This window comes from Capsicum annuum, chromosome 4 (assembly GCF_002878395.1).
Source record: "Capsicum annuum cultivar UCD-10X-F1 chromosome 4, UCD10Xv1.1, whole genome shotgun sequence".
NCBI lineage: Eukaryota > Viridiplantae > Streptophyta > Magnoliopsida > Solanales > Solanaceae > Capsicum > Capsicum annuum.
Window position 1 is genome coordinate 11,073,969 of NC_061114.1, and position 21,879 is coordinate 11,095,847.

General features: G+C 40.1%; 4 protein-coding genes, 1 long non-coding RNA gene and 1 other non-coding gene across 7 annotated transcripts; 3 read left to right on the forward strand and 3 right to left on the reverse strand.

Moving 5' to 3' along the window:
- Positions 1 to 843: 843 nt before the first annotated feature.
- LOC124898398 lies at positions 844 to 950 on the reverse strand. Its single transcript, XR_007055359.1, has one exon. It is a non-coding gene; the product is annotated as a small nucleolar RNA R71 (small nucleolar RNA).
- A 646-nt stretch (positions 951 to 1,596) lies between these two features.
- On the forward strand, positions 1,597 to 2,360 carry LOC107869166. The gene is made up of 2 exons (XM_047411517.1): positions 1,597 to 1,644; positions 1,746 to 2,360. Exons 1-2 carry the CDS (start codon positions 1,597 to 1,599, stop codon positions 2,358 to 2,360), a joined length of 663 nt encoding a protein of 220 aa, XP_047267473.1.
- Positions 2,361 to 3,830: 1,470 nt separating this feature from the next.
- Positions 3,831 to 7,500, forward strand: LOC107869164. Its single transcript, XM_016715724.2, has 7 exons — positions 3,831 to 4,070; positions 4,155 to 4,561; positions 4,694 to 4,998; positions 5,054 to 5,298; positions 5,495 to 5,511; positions 5,813 to 5,848; positions 7,470 to 7,500. Exons 1-7 carry the CDS (start codon positions 3,831 to 3,833, stop codon positions 7,498 to 7,500), a joined length of 1,281 nt encoding a protein of 426 aa, XP_016571210.2.
- On the forward strand, positions 6,188 to 8,701 carry LOC124897641. The gene is made up of 2 exons (XM_047410723.1): positions 6,188 to 6,289; positions 7,470 to 8,701. The coding sequence occupies exon 2, from the start codon at positions 7,609 to 7,611 to the stop codon at positions 8,422 to 8,424; it is 816 nt and encodes a 271-aa protein (XP_047266679.1). The 5' UTR covers positions 6,188 to 6,289; positions 7,470 to 7,608; the 3' UTR covers positions 8,425 to 8,701.
- A 3,339-nt stretch (positions 8,702 to 12,040) lies between these two features.
- On the reverse strand, positions 12,041 to 15,780 carry LOC124897642. 2 transcript variants are annotated; one of them, XR_007054410.1, is made up of 2 exons: positions 15,257 to 15,780; positions 12,041 to 14,980 (listed from the first exon to the last, which is right to left on the reverse strand). It is a non-coding gene; the product is annotated as an uncharacterized LOC124897642 (long non-coding RNA). The 2 variants fall into 2 exon arrangements; XR_007054411.1 differs by lacking the exon at positions 15,257 to 15,780 and adding an exon at positions 15,102 to 15,243.
- Positions 15,781 to 18,808: 3,028 nt separating this feature from the next.
- On the reverse strand, positions 18,809 to 19,993 carry LOC107869163. The gene is made up of 4 exons (XM_016715723.1): positions 19,924 to 19,993; positions 19,658 to 19,758; positions 19,137 to 19,606; positions 18,809 to 18,950 (listed from the first exon to the last, which is right to left on the reverse strand). The coding sequence occupies exons 1-4, from the start codon at positions 19,991 to 19,993 to the stop codon at positions 18,809 to 18,811; spliced, it is 783 nt and encodes a 260-aa protein (XP_016571209.1).
- Between the last annotated feature and the right edge of the window lie 1,886 nt (positions 19,994 to 21,879).

The following is a 21,879-nucleotide window of genomic DNA, read 5'->3' on the forward strand; positions in this document are numbered from 1 at the left end:
TTGATACTTTACAACACTTAACATTTAACTGTCTAAAACTAAAAGTCAATTTAATTTCTAGTTGCTTAGTCCTCGTGGGAATTATATCTGACTGTATAGTCACTTTATTACTTGTACGATCGCGTGCACTTGCGTGGGCGTTAGAGACGCAACAAGTTTTTAGCGTCGTTGTCGGGGACTAGTATAATTAGTAAATTATTTAATTTTTGGTTTTTGATAATAAGTGTGAGTGTTAACAACTTGATCTTAGCGCTGAATTTGCAGGTTTAGCGGAATACAGGACTAGCTAGGGATAAGGAGTTGGTAGAGCCTTTGGCAGAGCCGGAACAAATCTTCCATCAAAGCCGGAGAGCTCGGCGACTCTTTCCACAGGAACAAATGGCTGAATTAAGAGATCAGCATTTTTCTAATCCTAATCATCTTATTGATCAAAATGCCGGACATGCTCCTGTTATTCCTGCACAACCAGTTGCAAGGCCTGTTCGTGAAGTGGCAATCCCACTTACAAACCATGTTACTAACAACATTCAGAAGCCTGAACCAGGAGGTCGATGGGAATTAAAACAAAATATGGTGCAATTATTGAGATCTACGGGGGAATTTCACGGACTTCCACGCGAGGATCCGCAGAAGCACTTGCAGACCTTTCTGGAGATAAGCGATACATATATTCCTGAAGATGTGAATGTGAATGTTGATTATATCAGACTGACACTATTCCCCTTTTCTCTAATGGGGGAAGCAAAGAGGTGGCTACTTGCTGAACCACCACACTCCATCACTTCTTGGGAAGATTGTGCTCGGAAATTTCTTATTCGATTCTTTCCATCTCAGAAGACTGCACGGTTGAGAAGTGAGATATTGAGCTTCAAACAAAAAGATGGAGAAAATCTCTACCAAGCTTGGGAGAGATTCAAAGGCATGATCAAAAATTATCCTCATCACCATCAATCGAATGATATCTTGGTACATACATTTATAAAAGGCCTTAAGGCTAATACAAAGATTCTCTTAGATTCAGCAGCGGGTGGACAGGCTCTTGAGAAAACTTATGAAGAGCTGTACACTCTGCTGAATCAAATTTCACAAAGGAATCCAGATTGGTATGCAGACTCCAGAAGTTCCACCAAAAGAGTTGCAGGGGTGTTGGAGGTAGATCAATTTACTGCTCTACAGGCACAGATTGCAGCTATGCAGAATCATATGATTACTCAGCTGAACAACATGAATCTGGATACTCCATCTGTAGCCGCTACAGCTAATGCAGTGCAGCAAACATATTCTTGGTGCGAGATATGCGGAAGCAGTAAGCATGTTGCAGACACATGGGTAGCAAATCCAGATTCTGTAAACTATATTGGTAATGCTAACAGACCGGGTATGCAGAATTATGGAGGCACATACAATCAGAATTGGAGGAACCATCCAAATTTTTCATGGGGTGGTAATCAGGGTCAAGGGAACAGAAGCTGGGGAAGCAATCTAAGCCTAAGCAATAGTCAGTACAAGCCCCCAATGCAATAGAATCAGCAACAACTCCAAGGTAACCAAGCTTCGACATCGACCAGTAGCATAGAGGAGATGATGAAGCAGATAATGGAGAATCAAATAAAGTTTCAGGAACAATTGAACAATCAACAGATGGTGCCTAGAAATCTGGAGTTGCAGCTGGGTCAGATTGCAAGGACTCAGACTACAAGACCGCAAGGAGGGCTGCCTAGTGACACAGAGCCAAACCTAAGCAGGTGAATGCGGTGACCACAAGAAACGGATTGCAGACCCAGGAAGTGGTACAGGAGCAGGTGAATCCCACAGTTTCTGAGGAGGTTTCTACAATAAATGAAGAGAAAGAGGTGAAAGAGAAAGATGATAGTGAGAAAGTTCAGGTAGAGAAGAAGACTTTACCTCTACCATTTCCTCAGAGACAAAGGAAACATCAGGAGGAGGCCAGCTACAAGAAGATTCTTGATCTTCTTAAGCAGGTGCAGGTAAATCTTTCTCTTGTGGATATTTTGCAGAGTGTGCCGAAATATGTGAAATATTTCAAAGATATAGTTGCCAACAAGAATAGGATGACAGAATATGCCACAGTTGCACTGACTGAGGAGTGCACTTCAAAGATTCAAAACAAGCTACCCACAAAGCTCAAGGATCCAGGTAGTTTTACTTTGCAAATTACTATTGGGCAAACCTTTAGTGTCCATGGACTTTGTGATCTAGGGGTGAGCATAAATCTTATGCCAACCTCTTGGTACCGGAAAATGGGTCTCGAGAGTCCAAAACCCACCACTATTGTATTGCAATTAGCTGACAGGTCCCTTGCTAGGCCTGATGGTATAGTGGAAGATGTGTTAGTATAGGTGGGATCTTTGATTTTTTCGGGGGATTTTGTTGTCCTTGACTTTGAAGCTGATCCGATAGTCCCATTTATTTTGGGGCGACCATTCTTAGCAACTAGGCAGGCTCTAATCGATGTTGCCACTGGTAAAATGACAATGAGGGCACACGATAAAGTTGAGGTATTTGATGTGTATAAGGCACTAAAATTGCCAGCGTTATATGAGGAATTGTCGACAATTACAGTTATTGACATTACTTCAGAGTGGCATTCGTTACTGACTGATGATCCGTTAGAGCGAGATTTAATGGATGATGATCTATTTGGTGACATCGAGGCTGTGGATATGGTCCAAGCCTTGTACGTGGCATTGATTGAAACTCAAAAAGTTCCTTTTGAACCATTGGATAGGCCAATTGGTCCATCGCCTAAGGCTTCAGTTGAAGAAGCTCCAAAATTGGAGCTTAAGGTACTTCCTCCTCATTTACAGTATGTTTTTCTTGGTGACAAAGATACTTTGCCTGTTATTTTTTCTACAGGATTATCAAATTTACAGGTAAAAGAGGCAATAGCAGTTCTGAAAAAGAGGATAAAAGTTATGGGATGGCAAATGTCGGACATCACCGGAATAAATCTCGCTTTTTGCATGCATAAATTTCACATGGAAGAAGGCTTCAAACCAAGAGTGCAGCAGCAGTGGAGACTTAATCCGGTGATGAAAGATGTGGTACGAAAAGAGGTAATAAAGTGGCTAGACAATGGGATTGTTTATCCAATCTCAGATAGCAAATGGGTGAGCCCCTGTGTTCCAAAGAAGGGAGGTATTACTGTTGTTACAAATGAAGCCAATGAGTTAATCCCTACTCGCATGGTGACTGGGTGGAGGATTTGTATTGACTACCGTATGCTAAATGAGGTCACAAGAAAGGATCACCATCTTATTCCTTTCATTGATCAGATGTTGGATCGTCTAGCAGGACAGGAGTATTATTGTTTTCTAGATGGTTACTTGGGGTATAATCAAATCACAATTACTCCCGAGGACCAAGAGAAAATGACATTCACTTATCCATATGGTACCTACGCTTTTAGGCACATGCCCTTCGGTCTATGCAATGCACCGGCAACCTTTGAGAGGTGTATGATGGCCATCTTCTCTGACATGGTGGAAGACTTTGTCGAGGTATTTATGGATGACTTTTTTGTTTATGGTAACTTGTTTGCTCAATGTTTTCAGAATTTAGATCGAGTCTTGGCTCGATGTGAAGAGTCCAATTTGGTACTGAACTGGGAGAAGTGCCACTTTTTGGTAAAGGAAGGGATAGTCCTTGGCCATAAAGTGTCATGCAAAGGACTGGAAGTAGATCGGGCAAAGATTGAAGTGATTGAGAAATTACCATATCCGGCATCAGTAAAAGGGGTACGAAGCTTCTTGGGACATGCAGGCTTTTACAGGCGCTTCATTTAAGATTTTTCCAAGACTGCAGGCCCAATGTGCAGGTTACTAGAAAAGGATGCCAGGTTTGATTTTGGGGCTGATTGTCGAGAGGAATTTGACACGCTGAAGAAGAAGCTGATTGAGGCACCTATCCTGGTCACTCCGGATAGGGAGTCGCCTTTTGAATTAATGTGTGACGCTAGTGAAGTGGCCGTAGAAGCTGTTCTGGGGCAAAGAAAAGATAAGATCTTTCACTCGGTCTACTATGCTAGCAAGGTATTGAATGATGCACAGGTTAATTACACAGTTACTGAGAAAGAGATGTTGGCCGTGGTGTATGCATTTAACTAGTTCAGATCTTACTTAGTTGGCACTAAGGTCATTGTGCACACCGGCCATGCTGCAATTAAGTATCTTGTGAACAAGAAAGATGCAAAACCACGACTAATTAAGTGGATTTTGTTGCTACAAGAATTCGATCTCGAGGTGCGTGATAGTAAGGGAGCTGAAAATCAAGTTGTTGACCATTTGTCATGGCTGGAAAGTCAAACCCATGTTACTGATGACTTCCTTAGTATTAAGGAAGAGTTCCCTGATGAAAAGTTGATGGCTTTAGCTGCAGTTGATGTTCCCCGGTATGCTGATATTGTTAATTTGATAGTTTGTGCACTGTACCCTCCTGATGCAACCACACAACAAAAGAAGAAATTACTCCATGATTCTTGTGCCTACATTTGGGATGAATCGTATCTCTTCAAGCAGGGCCCAGATGGAGTTATTCACAGGTGCATGCCAGAGGTAGAATTCTAAAAGGTGCTTCAAGAGTACCACTCATCTCCTTATGGTGGACATCATGGCGGTGAGCGGACTGCTAGGAAGGTGCTGCAATCAGGTTTTTTCTGGCCTACACTTTTCAGAGATGCAATTGCTTTTGTTAAAAATTGTGATCAATGCCAAAGGTTGGGTACTATAACTAGGGGTCATGAGATGCCCCTTAAAAACATTTTAGAAGTAGAAATATTTGATGTTTGGGGGATTGATTTCATGGGCCCGTTCCCACCTTCAAAGGGCAATTTGTACATTCTTATGGCGGTTGATTACGTCTCTAAATGGGTGGAGGCTACAGCTAGTCCTACCAATGATACAAGGGTGGTGCTTAAGTTCGTCAAGAAGCATATATTTTCCAGATTTGGCACCCCAAGAGCTATCATTAGTGATAGAGGTACGCATTTCATTAACACTTGGTTTAAAAATTTGTTATCTAAATATGGTGTTAGGCACAAGGTGGCCACAGCGTACCATCCGCAAACAAGTGGACAGGTTAAAGTTTCCAACCGGGAGATCAAGCAGATATTGCAGAAGACTGTCAATGGACAGCGTAAAGGACTGGGAAGAGAAACTTGATGATACATTGTGGGCATATCGAACAGCATACAAAACACCAATTGGTACTTCACCATACCGGTTGGTATATGGTAAGGCTTTTCATTTGCCTGTTGAGCTTGAGCATCAAGCTTACTGGGTGTCAAGAAATTAAAGCTGGAGCTGAAAGCAGCTGGGGAGAAGAGACTGTTGCAGCTTATGGAATTAAATGAGTTTTGTCTTCATGCCTACGAAAATGCAAAGCTGTATAAAGAGAAAACAAGGCGATGGCATGACAACCAAATTCAGGAGAGAGTCTTTGAACCAAGTTAATTGGTTCTGTTGTTCAATTCCAGGTTGAGATTGTTTCCAAGTAAACTGAAATCAAAGTGGTCCGGACCTTTCGAGGTAGTACGGATGACACCCTATGGAGCAGTGGAGCTTTGAAATTGAGACAAAACTAAAAAGTTTTTAGTTAATAGACAGCGTGTGAAGCACTATTAGGCTATTCATGATGAGAAGCACAATGAGTCCATTACTTTCGTTGATGAATAAATTTGAATTGAGTCGTGCCACGACATTAAATAAGGCGTTGCGTGGGAGGCAACCCACGAATGTTTTGTAATAAGTGTAGTACAATTTTCTTCTTTTATTGCTTTTAATTAATTAAACAGGAAGGAGAAACATCAGTGCAGGAAGAAAACTGAGAGGTAAGTAAAATGATGTTCGAGAAGGATGAGGTGAGTAACATATTTTTTGTGAAGTGCACTGGAAGAGAAAGATAATTCAATATTAAGCCAGAACCGTGTCTAGCTTAATTTATGCATGAAACTGAAAAACCAGTGACAGCATGCGAATAGCATGCGATGCATGCTTTTCATCAGTGAGATGTACCATGCGACGCATGCTCCTTAGCTGTGCAATGGAGCATGGGACGCATGCTATTCTGCGGAGAAGTGCATCATGCGTCGCACGCTAAATCCCACCTCACCTACCCCATTAAATACCTCCTCCCTTACATTTTCTCTCATTCTTAACCCTAGCGCCGCCCCCAAAATTCCTAAACCTCTCATTTCTCTCTTCAAATTTAGTATTGATCCGTAGGAATTGCACGAAGTTGTTCAGTTTTCTTTTGTGCTAACAGAGTTAAGGTAAGTTCTTCACTATTCTTTCTTCTCTATAATTCTATGGCTCTCGTAAATTGATAGAAGTAGTAGTAAGGATATTCTTCTTGCCATGAATTGTGTTACTACGTGTTGTAAATTCGATGAAGTAGGTTATTGATGCTACCCTTTCCTGAACTGATTCTACTGTATTAAACTCTATATGCTTGGTAGTTGTGTATGCTTTGATGAATGATGATTAGTTTAGCCATGTGTAGGAGGAAGAATTGGAATGGAGTTCACTTCTGTGCCTAATTTGCTAGTTCTTAGTAAATTTTGATAAGGGTAGCTTGAAAATTTTAGTTGGGATGTCAGATAATTGTGGGAAACTTTAACTGATTTTTGTTTGATCTCAATTTGTGAAAAAGTGAGGGTTGTTTGGGTTCTTTTTGGAGAAATTGTGCATCGACGTTAAAGTTCAACTCTTTTGCTGTTAGGTTGAGGGCTGATTTAGGAGCATGAATTGACAAGTACTCTTAATTTGTTAATGGTTACAATGCAAAATGCTTACGTTGTTTGCAGTATTAGATATTTCTGTTAAGACAAACATATGTAAGGTAACATTAAGAGGACAGAGTTTTAGTTGTAAGCCACAGATTGTGTGTTTGCTTTGTTTGAAGTTGTGTGACAACTGTTGTTTGTATGCACTGTTTACTGGGGGAAGTCTGAGTACCTAATTGTTTCCCTTACTGCATAGGCTCTAGCTTATAAATATGGGGTATTTCCAACTTTGTAACAGTCTCATAGTGCCTGTAACTTGTAGATGTATGTATGGTTTTACTGAATCATGAGGGGAGCAGGTGATATATATTAGTATATAATTGTGCTTTCCACTGTGCCTATGTGTTGATGCCTAGTACATTGAGTTCAAGGGATTGTTGATATGTTTCTTTACTTTCAACTATGTATGACTAAAAGCAAATGGGGATTGGAGTCTGATAGCTATTATGCCTAAAACAACAGTAAACTGTTTTGTTTGATTTACCTTAAGTAGGCACTTTCATTGTATGAACTGTTGAAGAGATGAAGTCTGCATGCTATTCTTATTGGTACTCTTCTCTGGATACTAGAAACTAAGTGTGGGGTGACATGCTCTTTACTCGTTGTATGTTGCTCACCTAGTATAAAGACATTGTCTGAGGTGGCTGTTGCATCATGTGTTTAACAGGTACTATGGCCAGTCGACAACAGAAGGGTAAAGGTCAGGTCGGATCATCGTGGTCTACTAAGAAGAGGAGTCGTTCTGGGGCTAGTACTTCTAACCCCCCCCCCCCCTAATTCCACATGGGCAGCCACAGCTGTATGGTATGCGCGCAGTATTCGAGTCAGGGAGAAAATGGTATTCCGCTCATGATGAAAACAAGTATGTCGGAGATCAGCACATTAACCGGGAAAATCTGCTAAAGGAATTTCCCAGCATGGTTCGCAGACTTGAGCAGTTGCAGATGCAATTCCTTTTTTACCAACCATACGAGTGTAATCTCAGGTTGGTCAGGGAATTCTATGCAAACTGGGACCCCTATAATGGGGATTCCTCGGTGCAGATCCGCGGACAATTGGTCACCTTTACTCCTCACACTCTAAATGTCCTCCTCGGGACACCTGACGCCGATCCACAAATACTCAAGGAGCTATATATTCAGCCACCTTATCGTCAGATTCGCCATTTTCTGTGTGGCATGCATTCTTCTGCACGATGGATTAGACAGCGGGGAACTGGAATTCATCATTACTTTCCCTACAGTCACATGAATTGGGAGGCTCGAATTTGGGCGAAGATTATTTATACTTGTTTGCTGCAGTCCACGCATATGACTAATGTAACCCACGACAGGGTTTGCCTGATTTATGCCCTCATGCGAGATGACATAGATCTGAATATCGGGAGCATCATTTTTACAGGTATGAATAAGGCCTGGTTGAATCCGGAGCATCGGTATGGCTTTGGGGGCGTGATTACTAGATTCTTACGAAATGAAGGGGTCCCAGAAGAAGATGCTGATTTTCGACCTCCTATCATCCTGAAGCCGCTTGCTATCTCCCGAACAAAGGGAACTGATGCTTATGGACTGAATTTGACTATGCCCGAGCAGTTAAATCGGATAGAGGAGACTGTAGCTTAAACTTTTGGGTTGCAGATGCTGCAGATGCGGATAGGGGGTCGGCCTGCCACTCAACAGGAGATGCGGGCTGTCGAGTTAGACTATCCTTTTGGCCCCTACACAAGAGCCATGCTGCGACTCGATCCAGATTTTGAGGATCCGGTGGATGATGATGTTGCGACAGACACAGCACAGGCTGCCCTACTCTGATGACGAGATGGATTCCGATCATGATGATGATGCTGACCTTGACTCTGATGACGGAGCCCATGACTAGTGAGAGGAGAGCTGATCCCCATCTTCAAGTGTGAGGTGGCGGAACCCTCGTTTATGTTCTGTATTGACTGTTGGATATGGATCTTTACTTTACTATTTTTCTTTCTTCTTGCTGAACAAGTTTTTGGAGTTTGATTTTGTTTTGGAACTTGACTGTGTGGTACACTTTGTTCAATTGGATTTTGTAACACTTTTTGTTTATGTGAAGGATATGTGGAATATGGTATTAGAAAAGCATTTTGGTATTTTTCATCATATTTTTCACCGTTTGAAGTACTAGCCAAATCTTTCCTTGTGTGTTGGGCCATTTTTGGGTAACTATTCAATTACCGCATCGGAAGATGTGAATTGAGATTTGATTGGATTACTTTTGACAAAGAACAAGATCGAGAGTCGTAAGGTATCTAACTTGATTCCATTCATGCACTGTGAGAGTCAGGCCTTAGTCATATTCTACATGAATAGTAATGTCTAGAACTTGCTCGATGTGTCTATAAAGCAAAATAAAGGGTGTTGGATTTAGGAAATGATCTAGGCATTTCTTTGTTAGCCAAATTGCAGACTTCTTATCCACCTACACTTATGTCTATCCGTAATTAAGCCCCTTTGAGACAATAGCCTGATTTTCTTTGGCAGCCTCATACGTAGCCTAATCTTTTCTTTGATGGACCTAAATTCGATCCCTAGCTCTTATGCGCTTTAATATCAAAATGATCTAAAAAGTAGGGAGTGCTAAGTCGAAAGAGGGAGGTGAAAGTGAAACTCTAAAGAAATGTTCAGTGTTTGTCTAAATTGTGATGGTTAGGAGCTATAGAAATTATGAAAGAAATTTGTTTGTGCGTCCAGTTTTTATTACAATGAACCTGTTTTAGCCCTGGTCCATTTAGGATGATGTGAATCTCAATCACGACAAAGAGCCTTAGTTGAGGGTGGCTACTATAGGGGTGCATGAAAATAACCAGTGTGTAAGAAAAGAGCTGAGGTTCAGTTTGTAGTGAGAAAGGAAATACTCCAACCATCGTGTTTGTTAATATCCTGAACAAGTGTGGGGTGGAACCATTGATGTGTGAAGACATTTAAGTGAGAATTGGATTGATAGGAAGTGATCTTGGAAGGGTTGTTATGTATTAAAGCACTTAGGGGAATTAGTCACCATTTCCTAAATAGTTCCTACCCATCCCTTAGCCTACATTACAACTATTTAAAGACCTAGTTGATTCTATTTCGCAGTACCCGACTATTAGTGGAATAGTACACTAAGAGCAAGGTTATGGTTCATTGTTTGTCATGTATGAAGTATTTGTTGAGAGTGAGCGATTGTACTTGATAGCCCCTAATATGAAGTGTTACAGAAAAGTGTAAGTAGTATGGGGAACTTTCTTGCTGTGAGGGTGCATGCGGATGAAAGTCCGGATCTCTTATTGTTGCTTGATGGAGTGCTTTGATTTAGTTGCTGACAAATCGAATGTCATTATTGAGACGTCGATGTAACTTGAAATACTGTGTTCATGTGCATTAGAGTAATGTCAGCATATCTTAATATGAATCAGTATGATCATTCATAAGTGCCCAAGGCAAGCATGTTATTAGGTTGTTATGTGAAGCTTAATGCAGAATCATGTTTGAAATTGTTCGAGGACGAACATGGTCTTAAGTGTGGGGTGGTGATCTTGGCCATATTTATATGTCTGAGCACCGATATTTGTCAAAAATAGTCCTAGTTTTCTGAGCTTAAATTTTTGTTTTTCATTATATTTGGTGTACAATGCATGATAGAAGTAATGGGTGCGATTAGTACTGCAGGATGCAAAATCGATGAATTTATGGGTGAATTGGATACACAAAAGAGAGTATGTATTGATAGAGGTGTTGAGTTGATTCATTGGAGTATTGCGGACACTGGATGAAGGCTGAAAGCATGTCTAAGAGCTGAAATTAGTGAGCGGAACATGGAGTTGACGGTGATAGAATTTGAGCCTTGGAGAAATATTCAAAATCCAAACCTGGTGAGAGCATGCGATGAGCATTTCGCATGCCTCATTATAGGGGTCCAAGGACTTAGTTTTATTTTGGAAGGCAAATTCCAGTGGGAGCATGCGTCATGCTCCACTCCACCTGTTCCATGCCTTAGCCGAATTTTTGAAGACAAATTCCAGTAGCATCATACGATATGCATGCGTCGCATGCTTCATTCCAGTGAAGAAGAGCATGCGACGCATGCTCTATTGCTCCACTGAGGAGCGTGCGACACATGCCTCATTCCACCTTGGCCAAAAATGTGTGCAGTATAAATAGAAAATGCTGAAACAAGTTTAGTGATCTTTTTTCATTCTTTGCAAAACACAGAGCGGCGGAAGAGCAGAGAACCCTTCCATTTAGTGTTCTTGAACATTATTTCCAATTTTTCCATTGTAAGTTTAATTTTTGGTATGAGTTATAATTCATTTTTGATGTGTCATTCAATTATGAGTGGCTAAATACCCTTGTTGTGGGGTTGAGGCCAAGAACATGAATACATTTTGATATTTTTATTCCAAGTCCATTCTTAGATTATCACATGTATTGTTCTTAATTTCTTGAGCTTACTATTTTAATGCTTAGCTACCATTAATAAATCTATATTTTCATGTGAACCCGGGAGGAGAATCATGAATTAGAACGAAGAAATTAGGGAACGAGATTCTTATTCTTTTATGAAATAAGGAATGTGAATTAGCTTCTAGGATAGGGATATACCTAGAAGCCTTGTTTGGTTCAAATGCACGAAGATAACGTAACAGATCTAGAGTAATATTTGTATCTTTGCGGGAGTTGTAGGTACACTATTTTATAGATAATAGGTCTGATGTCGGGAGACTAAGATCATGGTATAAACCTTGAGAACCAACAATCCGATAATTAAGTGGACTGTAATAAGAGTAAATATTTGTATTGTTCGAGGTGCCTCAACCCTGGAATTCTCTCTATTATTGTTTACAACTACTGAGTACCTTGCGATAATTATAACTACTTATTTCATATTTGTTCATTTACATTTTTATTCAAAAACTCAAACATTCTTGATACTTTACAACACTTAGCATTTAACTGTCTAAAACTAAAAGTTAATTTAATTTCTAGTTGCTTAGTCCTCATGGGAACGATATTCGACTGTCATAGTCACTTTATTACTTGTACGATCCCGTGCACTTGCATGTGCATTAAAGACGCAACATTAAACTTATTCTACTTCTCTTAGAATTTCCATCACATGATTCATGCACATCTTACATGTTAATACCAATTACAGATTCACTGAAGGTTATTCACATATTCTAAATGACTAGAGTAAATAATTACACATACATGCTCATAGCCTTATGCCAACATCATTCATCATTCATATATACAAAAGGATACTGAAAGAAAAGACATTTTATAAATAAGCATTAACCACGGATATTTACATCACAATCTTAAGAAATTAAAATGCAAGAGAAAAACACAACCCTAGACATGTCGATTCTACTAGATAGAACATGGAGGGAAAAGAGCTTTGGCAACACAACCCCCCATGGTACAAGTACACGACTCCCCACAGAAAAATATATGCATTGTCCTCAAAGCATCAAATAAAAGTAAAAAGGAGTGGGTATACTTGTAATGCCTTTTATTCATTGAGGCATCTATGAGGTGTGGTAAGGAACCAGTGTCCTCACCTACTACAACGTTGACCCCTATGGTGGTAGGGGTACTCAAAATCTCACCCTCTAAAATCGGAGGTATCATCTCTCCGACTAGGTCTGAACTTTGCCCCCTTGTTGGGGCAGCTAGTAGAAACTCCGACAACTTCATCTGCCGCCTTCTTCTTTCTTTTTTCTTCATCTCTCCTTGATCTGTTCATGGCGTTCCTCGATTTATACTGATCTTTTTATTCCGGTGTCATGGCTTCTCTCTTTCTTCTTCTTGCCTCTCTCTTTTATTCACATTCATTTACTTATTTCTTGTCTTTTTCTTTCACTGGTATTACCATCAGATCAACAATACCTTCGTCTTCATCATTTACCACGAGGGATGGATTAAAATTTGGCTACTGGAACTGCCTACCCTTCTACTCTGCTATGTCTGCCTTCGCTTGCTCAAATTTAGCCATGAGCTTAGCGATACATGGTAGAGACAGTGCATCCAGCCTTTTATTGATGATTTCTTCCATGTGATCCATTCTTGTATGAATGCTTTGAAAAGGACGGATGGCCTCGTCTACAATCTCATCAACAAAGGGATTGAATTGCGAAGCCTAAGTATCTATCTGTTTCTGAAACTTTTTCTGCAGCCTTACCGAAATAGCAAAATTTTTTGGCGTCAACCTAAATTCTACATAATTTTCTCCACCCATTAGTGGTGCAGATATTGACCCTACAGATATACTTGGTGGCACATAATCAGGTGGCATATATGCGGTGATGGGCAATGGCATACCTAAAGGAATCTCTGATGTATTCGGGGTTAGTGCGAACTGAGTCTAATAGATTGGAGGTTTGTTGACCCGCATTTCGAATTTTGAGTCATCCTTAGACTTCTCAATATCCGTCCTATGTGTTGCCTGGAATACATTGTCAACACCTCTAAATCAAGGGCATATTTGCCTGCCTGCATAACTTCATGATCAAATATGAAAATGGTAGTACACTCGACACCCTATGTGCCCTCACAAAAATTTGCTCCGCAATGATTTGGCCAAAATCTATCTTCAGCCCTACAATCAAACTAGCCACCAGGATAGCTCTGTGTTTGTCCAAATGTGTGTCTCCTTCTATTGGCATCAACCTAAGTCGAAGAATAGCCCACCAAAACTTAGCTCTAAAGCTAAGGAAAGACTTTGCAATATGCTCACGTAGGTTGGTTGCCCAAGAGGGTTTACCATCATCAGTCAATTACTTGGCCACCCAGGGCCTCTGAGTAGATATAGATGATAGCCGGTACTCAAGATCAGTGACAGCAGGGGGAGCTTCATAATCAGGTCCAAAAAGTATCCTATTGATCGGTCGGGCTGAAATATCAATATACACACGTCGGACTGGGACTGACTCCCAGTTGTGCAAGTCTAAAACCACTGACCCCTTCGGACAATCCTTCTCTGCCAACACTAGATAGTTAGCAAAGAACTTTTTTACATAGTTAAGCTGATATGATTCAGGCAGTTTGCTCATCCAAGCCAACTTATATTCATTGAAGTGTTTCTATAGTTTGGGATACTCATGCAGCTCCATTGTCACAATCTGGTACTCCTGAGAAAATGGCCTTTTGATTGGTCTATTTACTGTCGGTGTCAGGCCATCATAGAATTTTTCCCTTAATCCCTTAAGTTGCCATCGAATTGCCTTCCTGATTTAAGGATCCTTACATTTGATCACATTGGCATTCTCAGGCTCAGTCTCTACATCAATCGCTTCAGTCTACTCCTCCACATTGGTAGCCTTAGTTTCAATATCGATTGGCTTGGGCTGAGATAAATCAACCCTCGCCTCATCAGGGCTTGAGCTGGTATTGTTAGTGCTACTCTCACTCTCCTCCTCAGACTGGGATAGAGTATGAGTTTCTCTTTCTCTTTGTCGAGTGTTGTAGGCGAGTGCTGACTCTCTCATACCTCTTTGAGATCTACCACTTCCACTGATTATTAGAAGTTTGTGTGCCATAATGCTTAGAAAAAGAAAGAACAATCAGTGTGCAGTGCAGAATCAGAAAAACACTAAAAAATTTAGCTTATAGTTCCAGCAGCGGTCCATCGATGTTGCTACAGTCTGTCGGATTGGCCGCCGGGCCTTATCCAGCAGGTACCAATTTCCAGTGCCTTATGATGGTTGAACTGACGGGCTATCAGGTTGCTGATGGTCGGCCAAGTTATCTGTCACTACTATCCAGTGTATGACATCTGTGGGTTTCTTGCGATAGTTCACATGGAGGTCTGTCACAGGTTTGACGGTCTGCTAAGGTGACCGTCGACAACCCTTTTCAGTTCAAAACTTCACATTAGCATTTTTACAAACACCTAGCATACGTGGGTTACTCGGACATAGTAATGAAAACCATTTCCCATTTAGGCATAAATTTTTCAACTCTAAACACATGGGTTACTCGGACTTCACCCGAAAAGAGTATACCAAAGTTTAGAACTCAGAACAATCAATAATTCAAAGCAAACAAAGAAAGCAAGACGAAATTTATCAACCAAAAACTTATTTACTTTATGTTTTTTGCCATTCAAAGAGCAAAGAAAGGGTTATGATCATACCTTGAAAGTGTAGTACTTCACTCCTCTCTCCTACAAATGTAGAAATGAAAAAAAATTTAGACTCTTGTTAAAAATTGATAACCTTTTTGTGATGAGAAGAAAAAAAAAATGATGTTGTTTAAATAAGAGAGAAAGAAGAAGAGGGAACAACTGATTTCAGATTCTCTGAATCCAGAGGGAGTTAAACAGTTGGGAATCTAAAAAAGAGGTAACATGTGTAACCACTTGATTTTATCCATTAAAAGACATTTGGGTCAGTTTCTTGAGCATTAAATAGCATTTTAGTACAGCCCAACCCGACCTAACCTTTGGGTTTTGTTTGATGGTTGGCACGATGGTCCGCCAGGTTGGCCTTCGCGGCTTATCAGAACCTGGGAAACTCTGCTTCATTGCAACAATTGATTTGATGGTCTGCCAATTTGTTGACATTCTGCCAATTTCTCGGTCAGTTTGTTCCATTGATTCAGAATTTCAGCTTCAATATGACGGTAGATGTGACGGTCCGCCATTCCTGTGATGGTCCATCAATCTCACCGTTAACCTCCTTTTCAACTGTGAACTTCTTTCTTTCAGTGTTTTCATCCCTGCACACTTCACAACACATCAGATTGCATAAAAATAACACAAGAACTCTAACTATGATTACAACAACACTTTGTGGGTTGTCTCCCACTAGCACCTGATTTAATGTCGTGGCATGACTGAGTCATCTCAATTACTCAGACTTCATAGAGATATATAGTAGCTATGCACTTTATCAATTCCATTGTACCGATATACAATTTCAATCGTTGCCTATTCACTTTGAAGACACTTCCGTCTTCATTGTCAAGTTCAACTATTTCAAATGAGTAGACATGATTAACTTGGAATAGGCTCGACCATTTTGATTTAAGCTTACTGGAAATAACTTGAGTCTAGAGTTGAACAGAAGCACCCAATACCCTTTTTTAAAATCTCTCTTTGTAATCCACCGAACATGATACTTCTTCATCTTCTCCTTGCACAGATTGGCCCTTTCATATGCACAGAGATGGAACTCATCCATCTCATTCAGTTGCCCTAATCTCAAATGTGTTGCCTCACTCCAATTCAAATTCAGCCTCCTAAGTGCCCATAAAGCCTTATGCTCCAATTCAATTAACAAATGACAAGCTTTACCATAAACCAATTGGTACGGTGACATGTGATGGGTGTCTTGAAATCTGTCCTATATGCCCATAAGGCATCATCAATCTTTCTAGACCAGTCTTGTCTGCTTGCATTCACCGTTTTAGCAAGTATAGCTTTGATCTCTCTATTCAAAATCTCCACTTGCCTACTAGTTTGTAGGTGCTATAGTGTCATTTTATCAAATATGTTGAGGGCATACCTTTACCAAGACTAAAACTAATGCATACACCATAATAATTAAGGTTACTCAAGACCCATTTGTGCAACATAGGGCTACCTTATGTTGCTTGATACCATACTTTTCTAGGGCCGCTCAAAATACTCAGTTGCAAAACTGGGATCCACCATCGCTTATGATTGTGCGTGGTACCCCAAATCAAGATAAAATGTTTTTTTTAAGGAACGCAACAACTCTCTTCCCTTCATTATCATCCAGAGCAACGGCCTCAACCCATTTTGATACATAATCAATAGTAACAAGAATGTATTTCACCCAATATGAGCTCATAAAAGGGCCCATGATATCGATGCCCTAAATGTCAAATAATTCTACTTCCAACATCTTTGTTAAAGGCATCTCATAGCGCTTGGAGATTGACCCTTTCCTCTGACATTGTTCACATCTTCGAACGAATTCATAAGCATCCTTGAATAAAGTCAGCCAATAGCAGTCACTCTGCAACACCTTTCCAACAGTCTGATAACCTGCATGGTGACCTCCAACTAGAGAATCATGACACGCTTCTAAGATACTCATCATGTCTACTTTTAAAACACATCTTCTTATGATATTATCAGCACATCATCGGAATATATACAGCTCATCCCAGAAGTAATGTGTTACATCATGGAGAAGCTTCTTTCTTTGGTAAAAAGAAAGTTTCTCCAGAATTACCTCGCTCACCATATAATTTGCCAATCTGCATACCAAGGTTTTTTTTCTAGCACAGCAGCCAAGATTTCTTCATCCGGAAATGCATCATTAGTCTCAAGTGCATCTCTAACTTCTTAGTCCCCGTAAAGACAAGACAGATGGTTCGCAACTTGATTTTTGCAACCCTTTTGATCTTTGGCTTCAAAGTCAAATTCTTGAAGTAGCAGTTGGATTCACATCCTTTTTCTCCATCAAATATCTCAAGGCCATGTGGTCAGTGTGGACCACCACCTTGGTTCCTAGGAAGTAGGATTGGAACTTCTCTAAGGCATAGGCGACTGCCCGAAGTTCCTATTCTGTAACGGTGTAGTTCTTTTGAGCCCCATTCAGTGCTTTGCTGGCATAATAGATTGGATAAAACAGCTTGTCCTTCTTTTATCCCAGCATAGCTCTAAGTGCAACACTGTTTGCATCACACATGATATCGAACGGTTTTGACCAATCCGGTGCAATAATTGGAGAATCAACTAACTTTTCCTTAAGGCATTCAAATGAGTTCATGCAATCATCATCAAAGGTGAACTTAGCTTCCTTATCTAAAAGTTTGCAAAGTGGGTTTGCAATATTTGAGAAGTCCTTTATAAACCTCCAATAGAATCCTGTGTGGTCAAGGAAACTACGCACCCCTTTTAATGAAATGGGAGGTGGAAGCTTCTCAATAACCTTGACCTTACCCCAATCGACCTCTATTCCCTTGGCTGAAATTTTGTATCTAAGGACAACTCCCTCCTTTATCATAAACTGTTAGTTTTTCCAATTAAGCATAAGTATAAATTCTTTACACCTCTGCAAGGTTCACCAAACAAAGCTCAAACGAGTCACCAACCACTAAAAAGTCATCCATAAACACCTCTTAGGTGTCCTCAACCAGGTTAGAAAAAATTAGACATCATGCATCTTTGAAAGGTAGTGGGTGCATTACATAGACCAAACGATATTCTCTTAAAAGCAAAAGTGTCATATGGGCATGTGAATGTCGTCTTATCCTGGTCCCCCGAAGCTATAGAAATCTGATTATAACCAAAATACTCGTCCAGAAAACAATACAAATCTTTTTCCACCAACCGATCAAGCATTTGATCCATTAAAGGCATTGGGAAGTGGTCCTTCAGAGTCCATGAGTCAAGCTTTCGATAATCCATGCAAACTCTCCACCTAGTCACAGGTCTGAGTGGAATCAATTCATTCTTCTCATTGGCTACAAATGCCATGCCCCCTTTCTTAGGCATACATTGTACAGAACTCACCCACTTACTATAAGAAATGGGATATACCACTCCTGCATCGATCCTTTTGATGGTCTCCTTCTTAACCACCTCTTGTATAGGTAGGTTAAGATGGTGTTAATGCTCGATAGTTGGTGTGCAGTCTTTCTCCAACTAAATTTTATGAGTGCAAATACCTGGAGAGATGCCAATAATATCCACGAATAGTCCATCCTATCTCCTGTTTGTATCTCCAAAGCACAGAAATAAGTGCCTTCACTTGTTGCCCACCCAAATCAGTTGTAATAATGATAGGTAAAGTGTTTCTACTACCTAGAAACATGTATCGGAGATGGCCTGGTAGCTCTTTCAACTCCAACACCGATGGCTCTTCAGTTGAGGGCTTAGTTGGTGGTGTTGGCCAATTTTCAAGATCTAAGTCCAACTTCTTAGGAGCATAAAAATATGATCCCATTCCTGTCAAAGCGCAAATGGTCTCATCATACTCATCAATTTCTTCACTATCAAAATTCATCAGAACTGCAGCTAAGGGCTCAACTCAAATTTCTCTTCTATCGGATCCTCCTGCTCATCCTCATAATAGACATCAACAATGGAGAACACATTTATTTTCTTACGCTGCTTTATGGATTGGCACACATCAAATCGAACCACCTCATTATTATGCCTGAATAAGAGCTCATTAGCTCACAAGTCAATCAGCATACTTTCGGTTACGAGGAAAGGTCAACCTAATATTATGGGCACCTCAAAATCCACCTCGCAATCCAGAATAATGAAGTCCGTAGGAAATATAAAGTTGGCCACCTTTACTAGCACATCATACAAAATTTCAACTGGCCGCTTAACCAACCTGTCCGTCATCACCAGCCGTATATTTGTAGGTGTAGGATCTCCCAAACCCATCTTTTTATAGACAGCAAGCGGCATCAGGTTAATACTGGCTCCCAGATCACACAAAGCTTTTGAAAAATCAAGAGACCTAATAGTACAAGGAATCGTGAATGCTCCTGGGTTTGCCTTTTTTTGCACCAAAGATCTTATGGAAATAGCACCACAATGGTTGAGATTGTCCATCAGCTCGTAGCTTACTATTCTCTTTTTCATCAGCAGGTCCTTCATAAATTTAGCATATCTTGCTATCTGCTCAAGTGCCTCCACCAAAGGCACATTCACCGTCAACTGCGTTAACATTGCTATGAATTTGCTAAATTTTGTCTCATTAGTTTTCTTCTTCAATCTATGAAGAAAGGGTGGCGGTGGTTTCGAAAAAGTAGTAACCACCGCCTTCTTCTCCTTTTTTGATTTCTCTAATTCATCAACCTATAGACGGTTAGATGTACTCACGTCACTATCCAGCTTACCAAACTCTACTGGATGAGTTTTTTCAAGTTCAACATCTTCTTCACCCATATTTTCAATCACAGCTTTGCCGACAGAAGGGACCGATAATAATTTACCACTCCGAGTAGTAACTGTCATGCAAGATCCATCATTATGAGGATTTTGAACAATATCGCTTAGCATCATTCCGTTTTTCCTCTAATTCAATTGTGCTGAGATTTGACTCATTTTCTACTCCAACTATTTGATAAAATTAGAGTGTGAATTTTCCAACTGACTCATGGAAAACAAATTACTCTTCATAGTAGTCACCCCAGAGTTGGTAGCCTCAACAGCTTTTAACAGCTTCTTCATCATATCCTCCATGGATATTTTGCATGAGCTTGTTGCAGCGTTATCTCGGCTCCCAAGAGGTACATATAGTCTACTCCTATCATTTTTACTCTTCCAATTCACTTGAACCCTATCCTTATCGTAATAGTTTTGACCTTGATTTCCTTGGCTATTGCCTCGGAAACCCCCTGATTATTTAGATAGTTTTTCTCTTTATCTAAATCAAAATCAGCTCTCCCTTAGGCTCTAACAGCCTTCTCCTTTTTAGTCTTTCCAGATAATAAATGCTTTGTCAATAAATCCATTTGCATCTTCAAATATATCATGTCCTGATCACGCTCCTCCTCATTTCTGTGTTGCTCTACAGTCATACCAATAGACACGGTAGGAATTGCTACCACAGAATCTCTGGTATGCCAAGCTCTACTCGGTTTGGTAATTATGTCAAGCATCTCTGAGGCTTCTGGAAAGGTAAGATCCACAAATGCTTTCCATGCAGCATTATCCACAATTGACTTCGTCACAATATTAAGAGCCCTATAGAGAGTCTCTATCAAATGGATATCAGTCATATTATGATTCGGACACAGCATTAATTTCTTCTTAAACCTCTCCCAAGTCTCGTGAAGAGCTTCAATCGATAGCTATCTAAAGTTGCTGATTTCATCCCTAAACTCTACCCTCCTGAAAGGCGAAAAAAACCTTTCTAAGAAAGCCTCTTTCAACTAGCTCCAGTTAGTTATAGAATCAGGAGTCAGCTCATTAAGCCAGAGTGTTGCCTCCCCAGATAGAGATAATATAACCTTAGGCGAATAGCATTCTGACCCACTCCTGGGTTGTCAAAAGATTTGCAAATGGTGACAAAGTTCACCAAATGTATATTAGGATCATCTCCAATAAGACCACCTAACAACCTCTTTAGATGAAGGAGTTGAATTATTATACTGGTAATATTAAACTTTGCTGCAGGTGCCAGGGGTAAAGGAATAATCGCTCCAGTTACACCAGCTCCACCCATTCCGTCATCATCATCATTAAGATCAAATTATATAGGTTGATTATCCTGCCTTACACTAAAAAGACGATTTATATTCACATTGCGATTCACAGGTGCATCCACAGGCTCTGCACGCCTTGGGTTAACAGAATCTAACAAATCATCATCTCCTAAATTGTCATCATCGGGATTAGGATGACACATCGGTTGAACATCATTCTGTTGGTTAAGCTGAGCTCTAGCCAAAGTGGCTAGTCTTTTCTCATCTTGTGGGTCTGCCATTCTGCCAATCAATTGAGGTTCAGGGTGTAATGGTAATAAAGGTTCAACTGACCTCCGTGTACTTGGCATACAAAAAAAATCCCCTACACAAAATAAAAACAAAAAGTAAAAGTAAAGTAAAATTTTGGGAAACTTGACCAAAGTTCAACTAACAAACATAAACTTAATTGACAACCGTATTCTCCATCAACAGCGCCAAAATTTGATATGTCCAAATTACACCTCTCTTGCAAGAGAGTAAGCGGTCACTGTCAAATATAGAATCCAACGAGGTTGGGTGTCGAATCCCACAGGGAATACTGTGCTCACTAAGTATTGTGATTGTTATCAGACTATTGATCAAAGGTTTCTGAGAAAAAGTGGTTTTGATTTCTGATTTATATTCTAAACAGCGGCAACAAAGTTATTCCAACTAGTAATTCCTTTTGTAAGTAGTAATTCAGTGATATTAAATAAACTAGATTTATGGTTACCAAGATGCTTAAATAGCTGGGGTTGTGAATATTCTTTGAGTTTCAATTGGTGATTTCAATTGCAAGAGTAGTTGAGTCCTATTGTTTACCCATTAGTTTCTCAACCTAAATGAATAGTTTATCCTTTAATTCGCTCAAACTTAAAGAATGTATAGATCATTCAACTA